The sequence below is a fragment of the Strix uralensis genome, chromosome 1 (genome assembly GCF_047716275.1).
Source record: "Strix uralensis isolate ZFMK-TIS-50842 chromosome 1, bStrUra1, whole genome shotgun sequence".
NCBI classification, from domain to species: domain Eukaryota; kingdom Metazoa; phylum Chordata; class Aves; order Strigiformes; family Strigidae; genus Strix; species Strix uralensis.
In genome coordinates this window covers 174260887-174285177 of record NC_133972.1, presented here as the reverse complement: position 1 = coordinate 174285177, position 24291 = coordinate 174260887, and the positions used below count along the sequence as shown (strand labels likewise).

Below are 24291 nucleotides of genomic sequence, written 5' to 3'. Positions count from 1 at the left end.
ACGTGTGGTTGGTGGGTGCAGTTTTTATCTTGATTTGGGGAATTTTTTAATTTGCTGCTGCTGTCCTGTTGAGACAGGAGCCCCGTTCTACCCTGGTTGCAACCACAAAGTGATTTTTATGGTTAGTCCTAGACAGCTGCAGCAGCTGCTAAGTTTAACAGCGATGCTGGGTGTACGCTGGACCAGCTTTATGAAGATTAACGAAGATATATTTATGTATGCTAACGAACCTGACAACATAAGAACAGTGAGGTGATACAGGTTGTGTGGATGGCAAAACCAGCTTTTTATTCTGATTTAAAAGTAAATCCCTTCTGCCTCGTTCTTCCTAGCCTATATTGAGCATTTTGGACCTGTGATTGTGGGTTATAACTATGTGAGTGGTGAGAGAGCATCGTCTTGAAGCGGGAATATAGGGCCTAAATGTGATGGTTGAGAGAGCTTCTCCAACCCATCAACTAGTTGTAGGGTTCCCAGACATTTTAGATAATGTAGTTCAATCCCAGATCATAACTTTTAAAAAAAAAAAAAAATTTATGGAATGCCTGGCTTCTGCAAAATAGGAAAATAACATCTGCGCCTGCGTGATGGGTTTGACATCAGACCTCCTGGGTGTGTGTTGTCAAACAGCCCCCTGGAAGGGCAGAGCCGCTCGGGAGCGCGGTGCAGCCGATGGTAGATCTGGTGCGTGTTTGTTTTTCTTGCCTGTTTACAGAGCTGCTCCTCCACCTCTTTAATATTAAAACACTGGTAGAATCTGGGACAATCCCAGCAGCCTGTCTGTACATAAGTCTATCTTTAGAGCTGTGGCTTTCGGCGGTTGAAAGCTGCCTTGTTGCCTGTGGTGGTGATATCTAAAAGTCATCTCTCAATTAGGACTCCGAGTCTCCAAAATTCAGCATCGTAGAATCGTAGACTGGTCTGCTGGAAGGGACCTTAAAAATCATCTAGTTCCAGCCCCCCTGCCATGGGCAGGGACACCTTCCACTAGACCAGGTTGCTCAAGGCCCCGTCCAACCTGGCCTGGAACCCTTCTAGGGAGGGATAAGGGTTGTCCAGGCTCTGTGTTGGGTGTTTCCTGTCAGACTGAACTTTGCTGTGAAACCTTTCTTCCTAGAGAAATGATGGAGTGTTGTTTGCTGAAATATTTCTGCTTAGACTGGACAAAGCACTAGAAAATCTTGTCACAGGGATTAACATGACCCTTCCTTAGTAGGAAGGTGGAGGAAACGTGTTGCATCATGTAGGTCCTCTCTAAGGATAAGCCTGATGTTCTTGGGTAGAGCTCAAGGGAAGGAGTTGTCTCAACTTTGTGCTTGTTTAAGGCTTTGTGAGGAGCTATCCCAAAGGATGAGGGGAATCCACAGTTCTGTACCTGGATTTGAAGGTCACCTACTTTGGTCTTGACCAAGTCCTTCCATCAGCTCCTGCCACCACGTGGGGTTTGTCATCTGGGAAATGTTTGTGGGGTTGAAGTCTTGAGCTGTAGAAACCTGCAGCATGGTGGTGTAGACAGCTTCCCCCCCCCCCCCCCAACAAAGTAACTCCTTTAGAGAGTGAACTAGGAACAGCTTCCTAAATCCCCGTTCCAGCAATGTCCTGTTGTGGCTTCTCCTTTTTTCAGGTCAACTGACCTGACCATTATTTCTCTGGGGTCAATCTGCTCTGACTCCTCAATCTGCATTTAGGCTGGTGAAGCCAAAGATCCGGGACAAGTTTTTCTGGGTAAGTTCCCAGGTACACTATAATCTAGATAGCAGACATCGTGTCTCATGAGTAGGTATCTTGGTTTAAGACCGGTTTGGGCAAGGCTCAAGTCCTCAAACCATTCTGACAATCATGTTAAGACCAAAGACTTGTGGTGTGTTGTTCCTCTTCTGAAGGATAAAGGTTTTAGCAGCTCACCTCTTGGTAACTTGTGGAAATACACGATTTAAGCAAACAAACAAACAAAAACCCTACCCAACAACCTTTAAACGAAAACCCACAAACCAAAACGAAACCACTACATACAACCGAGGAGTCTGTAGGGACTGGGCTCATTCCAGGAGTAAAATTTATGTATTATTCGGTAGGGTTGCAAGTTCCCCGACGGTGCGGCAGAGCCGTGGAGGGGACTGGCTCTGGGGGGGTGGATCGTAAATCAGCAGGTGTAGGATTTTTAGTCTTTGACTGTAGCCACTGTCACCGTACAGCAGCATTTTTGTGATATGCTTATTTGGATATGTTTGCCCCAGACAATAAATATTAGTGAGAACTTCATTTTGGCTGATTAAGATGGCTACAAATGTTATGATGACCCTCCAGTACCTTTAAAAAAATAATTTCTTGTTCCTGTCTTCAACAGCCACGCTCTCCCTCCTGCTTTTTTGCTTCAGTGATTATTTCCTTACATGCTCTAGATAACGCATTGAACCTAGACCTTTCCTCTTCCTCCTCTGTCTCTTCTCAAAAATAAACATTTCTGCTGTAATACTTTTCTTTTTTCGCTTTGCAACTAATCCAGGCTGGCTATTTTTAATTCCAATTGCCAAGAAGCAGGTGAGGGATAAATGTACTCCAGGTGCTGAAGGGAAAAAGTGGAGCACTCTCTAGAGAGCATCTGCACCGTGCCCTTGGAATTAGTCGTTACTCCTTAAATTGCTCCCAGGAACCCCCAAAGCTGGTTTTCTCGGTTTACCAGCTCCTGGCTAGCAGTGAAAGAACCACATTGTGCTGTTACAATGGGAGGTGCCTCGTTTCTCAAATTCTTCATCCCTCGCTGTTTCTCTGGCCTTAATAGATCTGGTGATTGTATTTATTTTCTTCCTCTCGCTGCTGGGACTGCTCCTGCCCTTTAAACATTCTCACAAACAGCTCTGCAAAGAGGCAGTCCTGGCAGTTGCCTAATTTTTAGGGTGCCAAATACACCGCTCTGACTTTTGGTACCATCCCAGCTGATTGGCAGGAGACTAGATAACCTCATCTCTGCACTCTCAAATGAAGAAAAAAAAAAAAATTTGTTTTCCAATTGTTAAAGTATTTTTAAACAATAAATGGGAAGGAGATGGAAATGGGCAGAGAGTGCTTATTAACTGTGACGTGTAGAAACCCAGTGGTGTAATTTAGAGAGCAGAAACCACTATTCCTGCAGTGAAAGATGTGGAAATTTTTGATTGTTGATTAACATCTCATAAAACTTGCAGCAAATGAGGCCTGAAATAGACTGTCAGAGGGAGAAGGCTTTGCTTATTGTATTTTACAGACAGCGTGATCCTAGAAGGTTTTGTTCCTGGATTGAACATTGATTGGAAGTTATGTTTCTGGTATGGAGCAGAGCTTTTTGATTTCTGGTTAATGTTTAAGTTTTCTCATTAGTGCTGAATTTAAAAGACGGTTTGACTGGGAAAAAAGCCCTTACTGGGAGGAAAGGAGGGGCGTAAGGGGCGGGGGGTTGGTGGTATAGGGGGGCTGGTTGGTGTCACGGCCACCGGTGGCTTAGCCAGCCCTGAATCAGTTGATACCTGACCTAAAGGTGCCTTGCAGGCTGTTCTTCTCTTACAACAGTGTGTGTATAGGGACTGGGATTATAAATTTGAGCAAGAACCTCAGCAAACATTGGAGAAGAATGCAGCGTTGCGTGCCAAAATTTAGGATTTCTGGCCTCGCTGTAGGAGGGGCATATTCTGCATCTGTGTATATAAAATAGACCGGTTTGGGTTTGAAGGGATCTTAAAAAACATCTAGTTCCAACCCCCCTGCCACGGGCAGGGCCACCTTCCACTGGCCCAGGTTGCCCAAAGCCCCGTCCAACCTGGCCTTGAACCCTTCCAGGGAGGGGGCAGCCACAGCTTCTCTGGGCAAGCTGTGCCAGGGCCTCCCCACCCTCACAGGGAAGAATTTCTGCCTTAGATCTGATCTAAATCTACCCTCTTTCAGTTTAAAACCATTCCCCCTCCTTCTAACCCTATACTCCCTGATCAAGAGTCCCTCCCCCCTTTCCTGTAGCCCTTTTCAGTCCTGGGAGGCCACTTTAAGGTCTCCTTGGGGCCTTCTCCTCTCCAGGCTGAACAACCCCAACGCTGTTCCCATTCTACAGATGGGAAGAGACCTCAATATGTCAAAAGTCGTGCAGTAAAATAATACCAGAGCCTGGGATCTCACTCTCTGGGCCGTGACTGGTTTTGACCACGTGGTCCGCTTCCTCTTTACCACCGAGAAGTATAGAAAAAACTCTGAACTGAAGCTAGGTGCCTTCCTTATGGCGTAGCCCCTATAGAAAACACACGTGCCTGGTCCATTTGTGCTCCTGTCAGACGCACGCGGTTTCTGGGCTGCCTCTTCCCAAGGTGGTGACATTTCTCTGTCTGCCTCGTTGCGTTTTTATTGATCTTCCCTCTCTGCTCTCCCTCTGCTTGAATGTAAATGACTTCCACGGGCGACGTGTTTGGAAACCCAAGCTTTTTACCATCCAGAAACGTTACTTACTCTGCGAATTGAAGCTACAGTATTATGATTTTTATTGATCTTTCGGTAGCGCTTCTTGCAAGCCCGAGAGCACTTCGCGCACAGTTGGGAGGGATCATCGCGTTGGATGGAAAAGTGCAATCGCTTGTTGACTGCGATGTGGCAGTTTCCTTTCTAGAAGAGAAGGATGAACAATAGGGTGTGTTTAAATAACGGTGGAATTTAGGTTACTAGAGCCAACCCATGGTCTATCCGGGATGTTTAGAGAAATAGTCCCTCTTTGAAGTCTAAATCCTTTAAAAGACTAGAAATGGAACAGCAACACGCTGTCCCTGGCCGCGTGCGGAGATGCAGAGTTACACGTGGACTTAAAAGGGGAAATGTTGCTTCTTGAAGAGCCAGTTTTGCTTCCTTTTGGTATGCTGGGGTTGGTTTTCTGTTGTTTTTTTTTTCATGTCCATCTGTTAAATTACTCACATTGAGGAACGCATCTCAAGCTGGCCCAGCAGCGCGCTGAGCACATACGCAAGGCTTTGGAGGATATACGGATGTATCATCGTTTTTTTATTAGTAATTAAGCTGTCTCTTAAGTACTTTCTGAATCCCGTGGCTGACCTGAAGTTGGCTTTCTGGATGCTGTTGTTTCTGCTTCATAAGCTTCTTTGCTCCCTTTAATCTAACGTGTGCATCTGTGAATCCACGTCCTCTCAAAGACAGGGATGGGAGAAACCCTGTAGAGCCTCCTCCATGTGCCTGGTGCGCTGCGGTGGCTGAGGCTTTCAAAAAAAAAAAAAAATAACAAAAACACAAATGCCTCTTACTCTGGCAACGCTTAATGTGGTCAGGAACATTTGGGAAGAACTAGGGGAAAAAAGAAAAACAAACCAAAACAAACCGCCAGGCAGAGGAATCACTGTTTGGAGCAGAGGACTTGAGGGATTTGTGTGCACACATCTCTGACCAGATCAGCAGGCTCTTGGTGGGGCATGTGGTTTTCTTCCACTTCCCAGAAAAGTAGTGGGATTTGGGTGAAATGAGCATGGAGGAGGTTGTTTGCTGAGGCTGCTGGACTCCGATTCCCTGCTTTGCATCTGCTTGACTAAGCGTGACCTCTGCTACTTGCTGCTTGGGGGTTTTTTGGTGGGTTGGTTTTTTTTTTTTTTTTTTTTGCAGTTGAGATCATGTTTCAGCCCTCGCTGGAGTTAAATCCAGGGGCTGTGTGGAGAAGGGAGCAGGTTGGCTCCTCATGGACCCTGGCAGCCTGCGCTGCTGTGGGTATCACAAAAAGGGAGCGTGGGGAGACCAACACGAGGTTTCTCAGGTCACAGGAGCTACCTCGGGCGTCTGGTGGTTGTCTCTTGGGGACATCCGCAGCGCTGGCAGCTGAACGGAGCCATCCACGTTAAGATTCCTCTTAATGCAATTTTCCTTTCTGAGGTAGGAAGGAGGCTAAGTGATTTCAAACCCATCCCCTTTGCAACATCCCCGGTGGGTTTCTTGCCTTTCTCCTTCCTGGCAGTACATCTCAACGTATCGCCGCGCTCAATGCTTATTTGAAATGCTTCTTCTACCTCTCCAGTTTCGAAGAAACCTTCCCTTCAACTTTTTGACCTCTCCCTAAGGCCTGCTCTGAGAAATAAGAGCAGACATATCTCGGCATGCCAGTCTACATCCAGGATTAATATTAAAGCACTGGGATTGTTAGAGCTAAGGTTTGGTGTTTTGGGTGGGTTTTTTTTTTCTCTGCCTGGCTTTGGGGAGAGCAGGAAGGTGCTGCTTTGCTTCCTTGCACTAGGCAGGACTCACCATTTAGGAGGATCTGCATCCAGAGTTATGCTCTGGGACTTGCTATTTAGAATCATCAAGTGGTTTGGGTTGGGAGAAACCTCTGAAGATCATCTAGAGCAACCCCCCCCTGCTATGGGCAGGGACATCTTCACCTAGATCAGGTTGCTCAGAGCCCCGTCCAACCCAACCTTGAATGTTTCCAGGGATGGGGCATCTACCACCTCTCTGGGCAACCTGGTCCAGTGTTTTACCACCTTCAGCATAAAAAATTTCTTCCTTGGATCTAGTCTCAATCATAGAATGGTTTGGGTTGGGAGGAACCTTAAAGCCCATCCAGTCCCACCCCTGCCATGGGCAGGGACACCTTGCACTAGCCCAGGTTGCCCAAAGCCCCATCCAACCTGGCCTTGAACCCTTCCAGGGAGGGGGCAGCCACAGCTTCTCTGGGCAACCTGTGCCAGGGCCTCCCCACCCTTATTGTAAAAAATTTCTCCCTTAGATCTAGTCTGAATCACAGAATGGTTTGAGGTGGGAGGGACCTTAAAGATCATCTAGTCCCAACCCCCCTGCCACAGGCAGGGACACTTTCCACTAGATGGGGTTGCTCAAAGCCCCGTCCAACCTGGCCTTGAACCCTTCCAGGGAGGTGGCAGCCACAATATCTTCCAGTGTCTCACCACCCTCTTTGAGTTTAAAACCATGACTCCTTGTCCTGTTGCTACAGGCCCTATTAAAAAGTTGTCCCCATCTTTCTTATAAGCCCTTCTTAAATATTGAAAGACAATGATTTAAAAGGATCTTAGTTAGGCATTGGATCAGGCTGAGCAGCAGCCACCAAAGGACTGTTCCTGGAGAAGGCTGCGGCAGACGTTTGCTCTCCTTGTGCTCCGGGTTGACCCGATGACACTCCAGCTGTGGTGCAGAAGTCTCACAGCCCTGACGGTGCGGTGATGGGCCTCTGTGGGGCTTCTTGACACGGGCTGGGCCATGCGTGGATGGGAAACTCCGCTTGCTGGGTCACGAGGGTGGAGGTCTCGTATTCCTGACTCGCATCCTCCCGCGCGGATGACGCGAGGACCGGAGTAGATTGCATCACGATGAGTTGTCCCTGATTGAGTGTGGCTTGATGAAATTGAGCAGTGAGGTAGAAAAAGCATACAGGAAACTATTTTTTTTTTTTTTTTTTAAATTTCAGATTAAAAGGACTTTCATTACACCCCCTGCCCCACCCAGAGAGCGTTGGGTTCCCTACTTCCACCTTCTGTGCCATTTTCAAGAGATGCTGTTGAATCTGTCAGAGCTCCCAACAGCACGCCTGCAAGGAAAAATTGCAAATGAATACATCAACTCCGCTTTCATTTAGAAACCCTTTCTTTTTCCCTTCTAGTTCTGCATATCTAACATCTCCTGAATGTCACCTTGAGGAATCTATATTGTAGTGTGGCTGTTCCCTATATGTGGAAGTAGGTGGAGCATGTTCTCAAAAGATATCCCCCCCTGAAAAAAACCCAATGGCTTAGAGAACACCTCAGCACATTTTCTGTCTTAGACTTTTTTTTTTTTAAATAGGAAGTTCTCTAGGTTTTTATTCAAGGTAAGTAACGTGCCTAGAACTTGAAACCATGATAAGTGCCTCTGCAGTAATTTTTTTTCTGTCAGATTTGAGCTTGCCTAAGCAATGCACTTTTCTTCTTCAGCTCAAAGGGAGAAGGTGCATGGACGGGGTTTTTCACTGCAAACAGAGGTGGGAATAAGTTCTGTAAGAAGAGGTGACTTGCTCTGAACGTGTTGATCAGGGTTTTAAAGGCTTGAGAAGGTACAATGCCTGCCTTACTCTAAATATGTTCCGCCATGGGATGGTCTTCCAAGTTGAGGCAAGACAAAAGGGACTTTTCTATGAGTTGTCTTAACAGTGTCAAAAAGGAGGTTCGTGTGTTGGAGGATGAAGGTCAACCTTGTTCCCAGGCATGACTTTACTACTTAAAGCAGAGCACAGAACAAGGTTGAGGAGGGCTTGTGTGGAGAAGGCTGTAGGAGGAACATAGAATAATGCAGTTGGGGGCAACCAGGGCTTGTTTTGTCATCTCTGCAATCCCCCCCCTTTGTCTTCTGCAAAGATGCCACTCCAAACAGGAGACTAATACAAACCCGTGGTAGAAACCAAGCTTGGTGTGCAGGAGGAACAGGTTTGGCAGCAGAACCCTCTGTTGTCTGCCGCTCCTCTACGTAGGAAGCGTCTAATCCAGACCTGTAAACCACGGATTATATTCGTCTCGCCGTGGCTGCCTCGTTTCACGTGGCCAGTACTGATAGGTGGACTTGGGACCATTCCTGTCTGTTAAATGGGAATGTGTTAAAAGTTGCTCCAAGAATGGATCAAAAATGGTTGGAGCTCGAGCTCCAGAACACAAAGGGAAGTTTGGCTGGAGTTTGAGCAGTGACTATCCCTTTTGGATGCCGTGCTCTCGTCAACATCCTTGCGTGATCTGACCTGGGTATGGATGAGCTTTCCATCAGCTCTTGCCCACGCAGCGCCGCGGGCGTTAGTTGACTGTTCCTCCGGCGTGTTCCTTTCGTGAATCAACGTGTCTTATAAGCAAATGGAGGGGTCTGTAGCCATTTGGATCTTGAGGTGCCTATCCTTTTAGCAATAGGGAAAATATGAAAATCTGTATATGTACTTTTGGATACTCCTGGCATATGTCTCTCCATCTGCACTTAGAGCACGCGGATAATGTGGCTAAAAACACACTTGCAGATAACGCTGTATAAATTTTCCCCCTATGCGGTGCAAATATCTTTCATTAAGGCTTTTAAATAGGGAGAAAGCAACATTTTGAGGGTATGATTTTGCAGGATTACCTACATCTAAAGCAAGTCTACTCAGGCACTGCCGATAAGTCTTGTGTCTCGCAGTATAACCACTGTGCTTCAAAGCACCCAACCAGTGGCTGAGGAGGGGGCAAAGCCTTCGGAATGGGAGCGCGCTCGCTTTGCGTGAGCGTGGACAACGGCAAATGTCGTGCATAGCTGTCCGTACAGTCCAAACTGGAACAAAAATACTTCATTTTGGCAGTCTGGGGTTAGATACTGCAAACTAGGGGTTGGAACTAGGTGATCTTTAAGGTCCCTTCCAACCCAAACCGTCCTATGATTTTAAGCTAGTTCCAAAGCAAAGTAGGCTGAGCTTAAGAGTAGCCCCTCTCTGTTTCAGACCCCACTGCAAAGACTTGAGTTCTGTTTCCCTTCTTTGTTCCCTTTCACAGAAATAAGATGCACAATACTTTAATGGGGAAAATTGAGTCTGGAGCGGTGTATTTAATATATTAGTGCCACAAACAGATGTTCTGGAGTTGGTTTCGTTCTGGGGAGCTTGTGAGCTTGGAAAAGGGGCCTACAGAGGCTACTGGGGAAGGCTGAAATCTGCACATCAAAGTAATTAAAGGTTATTAATGACTCATGTATCTCCCTCCACCCACATAACTGTGATCCGGGCGCTTGCTTTCTCTTTTCATAATGCATTTCAGACTATCCTGGATGGCAGAAATCATTTAACCCTCCGGATTATCTCGGCATTTTCAGATCCCATCCCAAGGTGGGCCTTCAGCTTTAGTGTCTGCGTGGCAGGAAAGTGGCTGCCACATAACTATTTGCATTTTGTTTCCAATCATTTGACTCAAATTTTGACTACTAGGGTCTTGCCTAGCCACAGAATCTTTTTTTTTTTTTTTTTAACAAAATGCTGCCTTAGCTCTAGAATATTTTTTTTTCCTTGATTCTTCAGTATATTGACAACTTAAAGTCAGTACTCAAAGTCCTGACCTGCCAATCTAAATACAGGCACAGGATTTGTCCTGAAGCGAGGAGACTCTTGTGTGTGTTCATCTAGAGGACATGGCACTGAAATTAAGAATATCTGGTGTAAGTTCTAGTTCAGTCTCACTGAGCTGATGGTTTTACAAATAGAGATCAAATGATTTTGAGCCAGAGATTTGAAAGGTTAGAAGTTTTCTGGTAATCTGTTGATTGACATTACTAAAAGAGGTATTGATACCGTGTTAGGATACAAAAACGGAAGTTAACGTCTCCCGGGTACGTTAGCGTGCTCCTCTGGTGTGTTTGTAGGGTTATGGCATACAGCTTGCTCTGGTCGAAGTGGCTAAACCCTACAAAACCAACTGCCTTAGTTGGGATTTGTTGCAGAATTGCATCACGGAGACCTTAAAACCCTGAAGTTTGGAACCCTGAAGTCCAGCCACCTGCCCTAGATGGAGCGTGGTCCCTGTCCCCTGGAATGGGGAATGAAGTGGGGGTGGTTTTGGGTCGTGGCAGCCACTCTGCTTTTTAACGGCGGATTCCCACACCTCTCCGTGGGACGGTAGGTACAAGGGACAGGGAATATCGTACGGTGTCAGCGATGAGCCACGTTGGATGTTGACTTCAGCTGGGAATCTGGACTGACATGAAACCACTTTATCTGTCTGAGGGAAGCGTCCAAGATACAATGCCCCAGGCTTGGGTTCAGGCATGAATTCAGGAGGGAAAGGAGCTGAAATAGGATTGTTTGTACCAAGCTGGAGGAATGATTTCGTAGCCCAGTATCCCATTTCCTGACAGCAGACCCTGCCTTCACCTTCTGTGGTCCTGGGAGACCGGTACGTAGCAAACGCAGCTCCAGGTCCATGACTTTATGTAGCTGCAAAGGGTTTTGTGAGTGATGGTGGAGCTTTCAAGGGGACTGGACTCTGACAGGATGGTGTAAAGTAAAGCCTAACATTTTTGCTGATCCTAGTGTCCTCTTAACAAAGCTCTAGTACATATCTTGACTGTGTTGGGAGCATATGAACTTAAATATCTTTGAGGTGAATGTCTCCTAATGGTTTAAATATCTGGATCTTAAATATTGCTAAGTATTCTTTATTTTCCCATTCCCTAAGTGATACTTTAATCCTACAGTTTGCCGAAATATAATTGCCATGCTCTTCTGTGAGTAGACTCTTGGAAGATCTTTATCCTGGAGCTATGCAACGGCGGGTTATCTCCTGGTTTTTAAAGGCAGCCTTTGTGGGAGACAAAGACACAGCTCCCTCCAGGAGGTAGAAGGATGCCTTCCCCTCCTCGTTAGTGGACACAAACTAGCAGCTGTAATGAACTTATGGACGAGGTAACTTGGTCCATAGCATTCAAAAGTATATCCAGAGAGTGTTTCATACTGTTACGTATCCCAGCTGTGTTTATAAAATGAAGCCTCTTGCCAGGAAGGTGAGGAATTGGCTGCTGGAAGACAAGATCCAATTATCTGCAGTGATCAATGGCAATCAATTAAAAATGGCACTCCCTGGACGGTGAAACTCAAAGAATATCTGTCCATAGTTCCCTTTAAGGCAAGACGTGGCTGTTTGAGCTAGTTTTCTGGTGTTACCTTTTAACTTAACTGGTTTTAGCTTGGTAAGAACTTCAGGCTACATGAAATTTAAACCTGTTTTGACTCGAGCAGCATCCTTGATGAGTGACCTACCCCCTTCAGGGTCCTGTAATCCTATTTTCTTTCTCATACATCCCTAAGAGGTGTTTAAACTGGGAATAGAAAAGCACAAATGTCCGAGAGGGCTACAGAAACCTGCAAAGGTCCATTCAAAGATCAGGGGGCAGCAAGTAGAAGATAAGAAAGGAATGAGCAATAAATTACTTAAGCTCTACACAGGTAATTAGGAGGGACAAGGTGGTGTGTTGGGAAGACAGGATCGATTAGGGAATTAGAAATGTGGGGGGAAACCACCATAACTGTAGCGTTAATACAGAGGGACATAAACTAACAAGAAGAAAAATGGATGTGAAGGAGGGAGAGGATGCTCCAGGCTACGCATCAGAGTTGCGTGCGTGGAGGTTTTTTTGATAGTGATGAGGAATGAAGTGGAGTGCAGGCTCAGGAAACAGGGTGAGGTTCGAAGTGGTTGCGCTGAGGACGTGGCCAGCGCTTCAGTCCCTAAGTGGCTGCTGGGTTCCAAAATGATACTTGTATTTAATGCGTTGCCTTTACCTCTTTAATGCAACTCTGAGAGAAATCACGTGGGTACGATGGTGAAAATAGGGACCATGAAAAATATTCCAGCAAAACTTAGTGCAGGGAGAATATAGGGAGATTTAATGTTTCTTCTGGGGTATTTTTTTAGCCATTTTTGTCTGGGAAAGTCATGCCATTAGGAATGCCTTCAAGGTATTTGGTTAGGCAGTGCAGAAATACATGAGCTTAAGGATCGCTGCCCTGCAGATCTGCCTGATGTGGTAGGACCTAGAGTGGATGGGGACAAACTTTGTAAGCAAGAGCTTTGTAAGGGTCTTTTGAGTAGTGGCAAATACTTGCTGTAGTAACATAAATGTATAATTCCCCTTTTTGCATCAGTAAGATGCACAGCAGAACCCGCTGGAGCAAGAAGAGCGTACACCTCAGTACAAGCCCTGTCAAAACTAGGAGGGTGAACAGGGGTGGTGTAGGGGGAAGAATTATTGAAAAATAATTTTGTCTGCCCCAGAGGTCTGCAGACAGGCTCCAGCTGAAGCCTGGCGTGGGTCACTGGATGATTGGAGTTAACTGTGACTTGGAATAATTTGACTTGCACAAAGTGCCATTTAAACTGTTTAGCAAATGCTCTTTGCATCTGCTCATGCGGTCAGTTTTATGAAAGATAACGTCCTCTTAGCTTGGAAATAATGCAAAGGATGATGGCTTTATAAGCAAAAATTAAGGCAGTGGGAGACTTGAGGTGAATATTAGGTTTCCATACGTCGCGTCTGAAGAATTGCTGTCTGAGCAGGGAGTAGTACAGGTTAACAAATCGATATCGCTGCTAGCTCGCTTTCGTGCAGTTGCAATTTTCTACTCAAGGGAGTGGAAGTAACATGGCCAACTCTACTTCTCAGGGTGAAATGCCCAGGGTTACTCCTGCGTGCTCGTCTCCGCTTTGCTGCACGGCGGGTATTTTGCTGGAAGTAGTTGTGCTCTCGGCGCTTCCCTTGCTCTTTCATCTGAGCTGTTGTTAACGATACAGTTGGCATTAGTGTTTGAGGATCTCGTAGCTCTTGCTCTTTCTGCTTCGTAGAACCAAAAACTCAAAGGGAAAACTTGACGTTGGGAGGACATACTGTCATTCATCCTGATAAACTGAGAGAATTGAACTGTGCATTAACAGGCAAGATGCCAAAGAGAGAGGCTGATCATCCTGAAGTACAGAAAGATGGTCTGAGGATGCCCCGGGACAGAGGCAGATGTTCCAGATCCTTCTTGATGAATGGAAGTTTGTATTGTAGACAAGTGCACTGCCTAGAAATGTGGTCAAAGCTGGAAGTGAGATTTATTTTATTTTATTTTTTTTTTTAGAAAGTAGCAAAGTGATGGTATCCAACCACCACAAAAAATCCCGTGCTAGTATTCAGTGATAAAAATTGGATGCTGGCTGCGGTCGGGGGGTATTATTTTAAAGATGGTATCCAGCAACATCTGTGCATTGAACGCTTGGAAGTGATGCACAGCACTGTCCAATTTACTGCTTTTTTTTTTTTTTCAGCATTGACTAAAGGGTTTGCAAGGATGAACAAGGAGGGGGAAAATAAAGGGCTGAAGGGAATTATTTGAAGGTTAAGTATCTGTTGCTTTAGAAAAGCCTACAGTGATTGCACCGTTGCAAAGGCAAAATGAATAAAACTTAACTAGACAGACGAAGTAGACCTCATTACGAGTTGGGCTCTGCGCTTGCTACCTTGGTTGTAGATCCTCATCGATATCTGTGGGGGAGGAAGAATAAAACAAAGCTCTTCTGATGTTGCTTGTGGCTGAAATTCTGTGCTGCTTTCTTCCCTTGAAAGCCTGTTCTCCTGAAGACTAAATGCTGCCTTTCATAGCAGAGCTTTTGAGATACTCGGAGTATTTTTGGCTAGGAAAGATAATGAAGTCTTAATGCAGCAATCCATTTGATACAGAAGATCAAAAGGCACACAGAACTTGAGTTAAAATCCAAGTGTGGCTGGACGCAGAAATAGCAATGACAAAGCGTGTGGGATCTCATCTCCTCACCATCATCTTCTAAGCGCTCGGTTTGTTCTAGGGGCTGGGAAGTGAGATGACAGGACAGCTCGAAGCACATCCCTTAAATGAGAAAAGGGATAGGAAGGGTTCTGAAGAGACTATGTTAAAAAAAAATCCAGTGTATTGGTACTTTGAAATCTCTTCTCATACTTTTCGTAGCCTAAAGCTTAGAAACAGAGTAGATTTCCAGGGAGAGGAAGGATGTACTTGTGGGTGTCCAGCTTGCTGAGGTGACTGCTAACACGAGATGTGGGATGGAGGAAGAGAAGACACTTGCACCATGACATACAGCTTGAATGTTGTTGGTGGAATCTGAGCTGCACCCCCGATTTGTACTTTCATGGTACCTGGGGAGGGGAGCCCAAGTTTGCCTTCCCAAACCATGCTACTTGGTGGTGTCAAGAAGCTCTTCCCTAAGCTCAGATTGGCTCTTAAATTGGAGGAAGGAGCTCCAGTTTAGCTCTACTATTGTTATAGCTTCTAACCCTTTAATCCGCTGTGTTGCAGTATATTTCTAAGGGATGCCTTTTCTTCACACGCCTGCAGATAAATGGAGTACAGAGGTTGTTAAATGGAAACACTTCCAACTTGGTCTACCAATTTTGTGTGATGCACTTACTGCAACCGCTGGTTTAGGTTCACTTATTGTTCACAAATTTTCCTTTATCTGCTAAAAAGAAGAAAAAGCCTTAAACTGCTCCATGGGGTGAAAATGTTCAGAGGAGATTTTTTACATCCAACTCAGGAACTCTTATGTCAGCTGGAGAAGGAGAAAGAAGAGTAATTGAAAATATTCAATACTTCATGAGCCACAGTCCAAGAAAATTTCTAATGCAGCTGTAATATGATTTGGTTTTTAGAGCTCTCTGTATTGATTTGTCATTTAAAAACTGTCGTGCTCTGTGTCCGTTGTACAAGGAGGGAGGAAAAAGAAAATGCTTTATAAATAAATTTCTGAGGACATACAGAGTGCACTTGGAGTAATGTCTGGACCATAGTGGAGCTGCTTATTGGCTCTCACATTGTGCTTTGGCTGTTAATGGTGTGTAAATTTTATTTCTATTTAAAGCCATTGTGGGACTTATTTTTTTCCTGTTTCACGTGCAAAGAGAAAAATGGAAGAGTGGGCAGGATGTCTTTGGGGCCCCTGCTTTAGGATGCATCTCAGTCGATGTCTGCCTGTCACCCCACCTCAAATTCCAGCGTTGCCCCATTATCAGGGAACAAGCATGTTTTATACTAAACATATGTCTCACACTTGCCTCTGGTTACAGCACTCGGTACTAGTGCCATTTATCAGCCTAAGTAGAGATAAATTATAAATGTGCAAGGAAAAAAAAAAAAAAAACCCTTGATGTTTAAGAAATTTTCTTCCTCTTCTCTACTCGTCATCTTGCCTCATTTTTAGCTACAATTTAGACTGTGTGACCACGGCTTTTAAGAGCACAGGTCATTGACTTTCAGATTGGCAGGCAAGCTTCCTTCCAGCTCTGATATTGCTCTGAGCAATTAGTATCCAGAAAGGCTGAATTGAGCAGAGTGGGCACGTTGGGTGAAGCAAGCGCTGGTACCAAGCATGGTGAAGATGTTGCTTAGAGCTGTGTACAAAGCACCCTTGATGCGTGTTCAGCATATCTGATGGTTCCTATTACTCCTTTGAAATTTGTTGCCCAGCCAGCTGAAATAGTCTTTTCTCCACACTGGAGATCTCGTGTTCAGTTGAGGTAGGACTGCTAGGGTATCTGTCTTTGGGTAGGGCTCTCCTGCGTGCTCCGAGTGCCACACAATCTCAGCTTGAACTTGTGAGCGAGGACTCGCTTTGTTCTTGATGAGTTTCTACTCTTCTCAACACAAGCATTTGGGTTTATGGTACCTCGCTTATGATGGTGTTGAGGGTTGGGACTAGCTCTCCTTTCCCTCAAAACACTGGACTGTGTTGAAAGAGTCCATGGGGTAGAGGCCACAGACAAAATATTTAGTGAAGACCAACAGAGCAGTTTGTGATGGTGTCTAGCAAAGTTGTGGGGCTTGGGAGGTCCAGCTTCTGAAGGCCAATGCAGCTGACACCCCTTGGTGACTTATTACTGCTTGGCAATGAAGCTTTCGTTGCCTTCCCTTCTGGGATTGCAGATAAAAGGCCATTTTCCCCTTTTTCAGAGCATGTGTGTGGTGTTAAGCAGCACTGAGGGGCATAAAAGTTTGTTCAGGGCAGACTGCAGAGAGGCAAAATGTCCTCTTACACCTGTATCAGTGGGTACCTGCAGCCTGCTCACTGCAGCTGCGCTCTTCTCGCTTCAGTGTGTCTTTTGGGGGGTGTTTCTCCCCAAAATCAGGCCAAGGAGTCCATCTCCTTGTAGGCAGACATCAGCTGGTGACAGAGCTGGCTTTGGAAGGATGCCTCTTGGAGGGTGACCTGGAACAAGTGCACCCCTTGGACGGTGCTGTATCCTGCCTGGCATCTATCCTGAGGGCTGTCAACATCCACGCTACGCTGATGAGCCCAAAAGCAAAGTCTCATCACCCAACACAGAGCCAGTCCCCGAAACCAACAGAAAGACTCTTCATTGATTAACATCGATCTGTCTTGGGCGGCAGTGCCGCCGTATCAAGAGCAGATCTCCCGTCAGATGTGCTAATGCTTTTGGCTCCTCGCCAACTTTTAGGGCCCTTGGCATGTAACTTTACCATCAAGTTCTCATATTTCTGCAGATTCTCTGGGACTCTTTATCAGGGCGTGTAATGATAAGACGGAGGGTAGCAGTTTTAACTAAAAGAGAGTAGATTTAGATTAGATGTAAGGAAGAAATTCTTCCCTGTGAGGGTGGGGAGGCCCTGGCACAGGTTGCCCAGAGAAGCTGTGGCTGCCCCCTCCCTGGAAGGGTTCAAGGCCAGGTTGGACGGGGCTTTGGGCAACCTGGGCTAGTGGAAGGTGGCCCTGCCCCTGGCAGGGGGGTTGAAACTAGATGATCTTTAAGGTCCCTCCCAACCCAAACCATTCGATGGTTCTGGGATTGTCTCCTGCTGCGGCCGTTTTTGAAGTTGTACTTAGTGACTGATCAGGCTGTTGATGCTGCTGGTGGAGAGCAGAGAACAAGATTTACTCTAAACCGAATACTCAGTTTAACTTGTAGACCCATTTGTGGTGACTTGCTCTGCTAGGTGTTGAGAAACAAGTTGATAAAAGGAGCTGAGGATCTGAGCTGGAGGCCCAGGTGTGAAAACACAGCAGAGCGGTCGGGACTTTTGACTGTGTTATGACTTCAGAGGGGTTTTTTGCTGGATTTTTTTTCTAGAAGAGCCTTTTAGATCACCAGAGTTATCCACTTTGCCTTGCATTGTTGGCTGGCAGCCTCTATTTTTTTCATTTTATTGTTTTTCTAAGCAGTACGTTCGTTGATTGCCTCTGCGTTAGATAAACTTCCTCAAACATCTTGGAACTGAAACTGCGGCCTTTGAGCAGCCAGTGTCAAGCTGACTACAAACCTTCTCCATAACCCTTAACATAAGCTTGTTTTACTCACTTGAACGTCCAGAGCAGTTCAGGCTTTGGAAATCCTGATGGTTTCTGGTGGGAAATATTTCTGCTGAACTTTTCAAGAGGTGTATACAAAGAGCGCTTGGGGATTGAGAGTTGCGAGCGTCGTCGGAAACCCGCGCTCTGCGAGACGGGCAAAGCAAGTTTTCAACACGACGACGTCTTGTTCATGCCTAAATAACAACCGTCGTCCCCCAAGCTCCAGAAAACGTTGTGGTAAGATCCCTTATCCTGAAAGGCAACAAACAGCCTTTCCTTCAAGTCGTTAAGTAGTGTCTGGGTGATGATTTGACTAATTTGCCTGCTGCGGTGCTCTGCTCGGGGGATCTAATCAGCGAGCAAATTGCAGGTCTGGCTGATTCTGCAGACCATGCCTTATGTGACTGTCTTGCTGTTCGGGTTCAAGGGGCCTGCTTGGCTTTGTCATTTCAAAGCAAGCTCCCAAACTTCTTTTAGGGTTGTATTACTGGATTAAAGGCTTTACTGTAAGGCTTGGGCACACAATAGCTGCTGGTTTAAGTAGCTTCTCTGTAAAAGCTGCGCTGCGGCAGCGTGCACGCAGGCTTTCTGTCAGCAAAGTGCTGCGACTTTGTTTAACCGCAGGAAGCTCGTTGGGCTCTTTGAATCGCCCCAGTGGTGTGGCAGGTTAAGAGCCTTTCCATGGAGAGTCCCTGTGACTCAGCTGCTGCGTAGTAACATCCAGCTTGAATCACCACTGCACCGATAATCATGTTAAATAGCGCCGTTTTGTCCAAATTCTCTTGTCATTCTGAAAAATTCTATTACATAGCATCCTTTTAACCTGGTTACCTGGTTTTCTGTGGCCTTTCAAAGGGATTCCTTCATTTCCTCTACCCTATTTTCCCTGGCCACCTCTGTTGCAAGGATGACACGGATAGAAGAGAAATATTTGTTCTCTCACAGGGACAGAAGTCTGATTTGCTCACGTAAGGCATCACTCATATAATCAAGCCTTTCTGGTTCTTTGTTCTAGGCATCTATTATTGGAAGAGGAGGATGTTGTGAATTGCTGAGGACTCTTACAAAGAACTAGGAAGGTTTGAATGAAAAGGCAGCAGGTTCAGAGGAAGGATTTGGTAGCCTGTAGTCCTTTCTTTCTCACCACGTATAATACGTGGGAGTTGAGACTTGGATCATTTGTCAATCCTACGTAATAAAAATGGATCCTAATTGCTAGCAATCCTTGGCCATGTTATACCAAAATTGCTGTAACAGGTAACTATTTTCAATATTGTCATTCCAAAAATGACAGTATAGAAAATTAATCATTTTTGTAACAATAATTTCACTATTTCTTTAGTCCAGAGCTCCAGATCTTCAAAGAGGTGGGTGATGGGTGGACTGGCTGAAACTCTTCCAGTTCAGGAGCAGCTTCTCTCCTGTTTTGTTCTCCATAGTGGTGGGGCTTGGCCTTCTGCATCTTTGAGCATGTTTCGGGGTGTTAGAGTTTGAGAAAGCCTGGGAAAATGGGGCAGGAATGATTTTTGCCTTAAAATCAAGTTACTGGCTTTAGGGTAGGGAATAATTCCATTTTAAACAGAGTGGGGGTGAGGGAAGCGGGCTCTGTACTAGGAAGTTGGTTGGTGGCTTTGCTGTAGAGCAGCTCATCACTACCTGTGTTGCTAAAAATGTTTTGTTTAATGAATTCTCTTAACGAGCGCCCGAGACCACGCTGACTTCTCTGTCAACCTGTTCTTCCTTCAAAGACCCGAGTTAACCAGCGTTGTTGATACTAGCTTGAATTTGCTATCTGCTGGCCAACTTAATTTCTCCTCTGATGAGCCATCTTAAAATAGTGCAGTAGCCTAGCTTAAAAAGCTGCTTTGAGGCCTGAAGACTTACAAATACCTATTTAAATATGCCTTATGCAAAACCAAGTTCCTGACTTGACTGGTACTGCAGGTATTTCAATGACTACCCTTGCTTTACAGCTGGGTTAGCCCACAGCAGTCTCTCTTGCAGTCTAGCTTCCAGTCTGTAACTCTAACCACAAATCCCAAAGTTTTGAGTCAGCTCCTCATCTCTGCTGGCTCCAGAGTATTTCTCCCCCCGCCAACACCTCCTCTTCGCTTGGCTTTCCCACTTGCCAGCACAGCAATCATTACCTGCTCTGGCACTGAATAAATAGCAATTAATCATACTGACAGCTATGTGATGACATCCAGGGCACCTACTAATAAATGGTATAAGACCAAATCTTATTTTACCATGTCTACCTTAGCCAGCCAGCTGTTCTTCCTCCTTTCCTTTACTGTTCACGTGCTGTAAACTTTGTCCTATCCATGTTTTTTCCTCCTGTTGCATTAGTGTAGTACTAATATGCTAAAGAATTGCTAAATGCTTGCACTAGTCTTACTAGTGTGTAGACATCTGCTTTTGGTGGTGGGGTGCCAGACTGGACAGGCTTCTGGCCAGACCAGTGCTATTCTTCTAGTGACTTGACATCTCGACGGGTTCAGATGAGGACTGGATGCCCGGGGATGAGGATGTGTTTGTAAGTGCATATCTCATGCCTTTCTGTAAGGTTACAACACTGGTGATCTCTTTTTCCGTTTTTTTTTTTTTTTTTTTTTTTTAAACATTGCCTGGGAATGCGTAAAGCCCTGGCATAAAAAATGCCCCCATGTCCCAGGATGGTTGGGCTATGTTTTTTAGGTCTCAGGGTTTCCTGGACACATCTGAAAGTTTTTTAAATACGTGTTACTCATCTGCACCTTCATAAAGCTGGAGATTTGCTGCTTCCCTGGCGTGGTTTAGCTGCCTGCTATGTGGACACTGCACTTGATCGGTAGATCCACACTTTCAAAAGTGCTCAGGGACCAGGCTGCCTCACTGGAACAGCAGATCTAGATGTGTCTTCAACTGGGAAAAGGGTTAAAACTCCACGGACCCCTCTGTCTATCCGCGTGGTCTCTACTAACCTGAGTTTTAACACTTTCTGGTTGAGCTGTAGGCTTTTTCATAGCTAGCTTGTGTGTGTACGACTGTGACTTTTAATGCTCATGTTTCTATAGGATAGATCTCTTCATGTCTTTTAGGATATAACCCTAAAAAGCTCTTAAGGGCTGGCAAGCTGGACTGAGGGTCTAGCAGGTCAGAACTCCACGGTGAGAACTCATGCAAATGCGCACACGTAGCAGTGCAGGAGTCCTCTACCCGTCTCACGCGGAGCGAGTTGAACTCAAAGCACACGGTGTGTCAGCTACTCTACCGTGACTCCCTCAGCCCCCGTTCTCAAGCCGTTAACCTACCTGCAGCTTCGTTATCGTATTTTGACACCATCAACTGCAGGAAAGCTCTCAAGGTTGTAAATTCTTCAAGTCTGTATCTATCTCCGGTGTAAAAAGTCCAGCAGGTTACTAGACCCAAGCCTGCCGGTTTGATATCCCCTTTTCCTGGACGGTGTTTGAGAGGTTCTTACTGTTGGTCACTTCCCACCTTGGCAGATCTATCATGACATGGTTTTGCTGCCTGTGGAACAGGACCGTCATCTTGAAGGTCAGTGTTGTGTGGACAATCCCTAACGAATGAACTGTCTTACCTGGCCGCTGTGCGGGATTGCACTCCTAAGGGTACCTATTTCTCTAGGTTCTTGGCTCAGCCTTACTCCAGCAGCAGATATTACAAATACCACCAATGATGCCATTTTCTTAAATTCATTATTGTTGCTGGGTTCCCTCTCCCTGCAAACCTTGTTCTGTCTTATTATGTGTTGGGTTTTGGGGGGGTTTGTTCTCTCTTCATTTTACCCCTTCCAAGGCTTTAACGTACAACATTCCACTCAACCTCTGTTTCTGCTCCTGCCTGTCATACGTGCAGCCGCTAAGCCAGGATTTGCTGGGCTGTCCCTGTAGATGTAACGGGCCAGGGCGGGTCTGAGAAAGGTACTGGGCAGCTGTGTGGGATTTGCTGGAAAATTTGCCCCCTTCTGCCTTTATTTTCTCACTTCTTTCTTTTGCTCCGTTTCTCCTCTCCTGCTTTTTCACAGCTTTTGCATCCTCCTTCTCAGCTGTAGCAGAAACCCCTCAACTGCCTTCATCCCTGGGACGAGAGACTTGGTATCCTGGCAGAAAGCTGCAGAAATAAATAAGAAGAAAAAAAAAAAACAAAAAACCTTCTGGCTGCTTTTCCTGTAGCTGCTGGAGTCCAGCGGCACTGCAGAGGTGTGCTGACTCGATCTGCAGATGAGGGGCTTCATGAAGCTGCTTCTTCTTTTGCAGTACAAGGGCCTCTGTCCCGCTCCCCTGGGATGAGCCTTGTGGGTTTGTTTCCCTTTCCACCATTTTTTGGTCATTCTCCTGCTGGTTTTGGGTCATTCTCTGCAGAATCTGTCTTGCGTCTCTCTGCAGGTGCCTGAATATTGCTCTTCCCGATGCTCTTGGCATCACTGCTTTCCTTGTGCCCGAGTTGCTGTTTCTACTGTTCTCTTAGCTTGATTCTTCTCCAACTGTTGAGCTCCTGCTACGCTCACACTTTGTCTTTTTTTTTTTTTTTTCCCTCCTGTCCTCCCACCCCCGTCGGTCTCGCTACCATTCCTTCAGTATCTTGTAGGGAAAAAGATGTTTTCACACTTCAGAATCTCATGGAGTCTTTGATGCTTGCATATGCAAACTTATTTACATCTTCTTTGTACTGCTGATACCTCACTGCGTCTTCAGGTGGCATATTGTTGAGCTAGCTCTGCTGTATCCTGATGGGAATTAACCATCATGCTGAGAGACTACTGCTAGCAGCTAATCCCTGCAAAAAATAACATTAATTTCTAGTTATTTTAGTGGGTTTGGGGGGGGTTGTTTGACCGCTGTGAGCTGTAACCGTGCATTAACGAGAGGGTGCAATGAAATTCCAGGGTGTGGGATTTGGAAAAACATGGTGAAAACATAACCTGTGCAAAGAATGTCCTCAGATCTTCCTTTGAGCTACAGTAGAATGGCTCTCAGTTGTGTCAAATTGTGATTAAATGATAAAATCCTCGATTGCTGTAATCTTGCTTCCTCGAGAGTAACACAGTGCTGAGCCTCTTGGGAGGGGGTTTGAGGCTCTGTCCCTGCTGGGTGAGGTGCCTTCAAAGTGGGGATTTTGAAGGCTGTCTCTTAGCTGCGAGTCTATATGTGGATCCCGGTGGTAGGGTGGAAGGTGGAGGTTTCTAGATCTCTTAAAAACACGAGCTTTTCACTGCTGCTCTGCTGTCACATCCACAATTATTTATTTGACAGTCACGCACGCAGAAGTCATTGCTGAATATCTGTTTCCCTAGCTGTTAGAATGGTTGGAAATGACTCCTATCCATGGATGTCCATCCCGTTTGCCTTGGGGATAAAATATTACCATAATACCTCCATGGAAGAACTCACCATTTGAGAAGTGTTTTGAGGAAAGGTGTAGGTTGGAGCAGACTTGGGTAATTCAGCTCCTTGTAACTGAGTTTTAATACGGGGAAGGCATGGCTCTGTGCGCGGGAGGTGGGAACATCACGCGTGCAAGGTAGCCCGATGGGCTAGCTGGGAAACCAAAGTATGGAGTATGGAGTAAGAGGAGACAGATTTTCATGTGGTAGGGAATGAAGACTGGTGTAGGCTGGTGTGGAGTTGCTCTGAGGCTTGAAAATGAGAGGAATTTAACGCAGATTCTTGCACTGAATCTGAAGATGAGTTACCCGTTTGCTTCTGGTATGTTGAGGGGCAACGTTGTTTTGCCCTGCTACCGATCTCTATATAATTTCTTTTTGGAGAGTCTATAGTGCAAATGTAAGCCAAGAGGGATGATCCAGTGTAGAAGGTAACCTGAAGGATTGTTTGGGATGGGCTAAAACGGGCTCGTGGTCCCACAAGGTCAGCTGTGTTTCAGGGAGCAGATCTGCGCATCACATTTTAGGTGATTTACTGAGCTTCCCCTCACTGACAGCTGCGGCAAGATTTTAAGCTCTGAAACAAAACCTGGTTTATGATCCCGGTCCAAAGGTATGTTACAAAGCTGCTAATGGATGTTAAGGAGTGTTATGGCTACTGGCAATTAAACACCGCTAATGATGAAATTTCTTATTACTTCCCTCGTGATTGCAGAGGGAGGCTCCTGGTGCAGCCCCCTTGTGCTGCAGCCATTTTATGAGCATCTTCAAATACAGTTATGCAGCCATAAAAAAAAAATAAAATAAAATGTGCATATTTTAAGGAGACAGATTGCTGCCTTCATCTGTCTCCCTGATTAGATGCCAGAGCTGCACCGTGCTACAGTAACTTCATTCTTTTTCTTTTCAGCATGTACCTTCCATATATCACCATCTTTTATTGAAATATTATTCTGCTGGGTGATTTTGACCATCTAGAAAGACTTACCACTGTAGGCAGGTACCCAGCTGTCTGCTCACCCGCTGAATTTAGGAAAACCTTGAAGCATTCAGGTCCAAAGGTGACCTGCA

General features: G+C 45.7%; 1 protein-coding gene across 5 annotated transcripts in view; it reads left to right on the top strand.

Moving 5' to 3' along the window:
* ARHGAP39 (Rho GTPase activating protein 39) overlaps positions 1-24291 on the top strand; it is a 165598-nt gene that overhangs the window by 3379 nt on the left and 137928 nt on the right. Inside the window, exon 1 of one of the 5 annotated variants that reach the window (XM_074889411.1) lies at positions 23784-23833. The exons of the other annotated variants lie outside the window; for them this stretch is intronic. Coding sequence (XP_074745512.1) covers positions 23817-23833 — 17 coding nt within the window. The 5' untranslated portion in view covers positions 23784-23816. Of the gene's footprint in view, positions 1-23783; positions 23834-24291 lie in introns of those variants that run through there. 5 annotated transcript variants of the gene reach the window in all.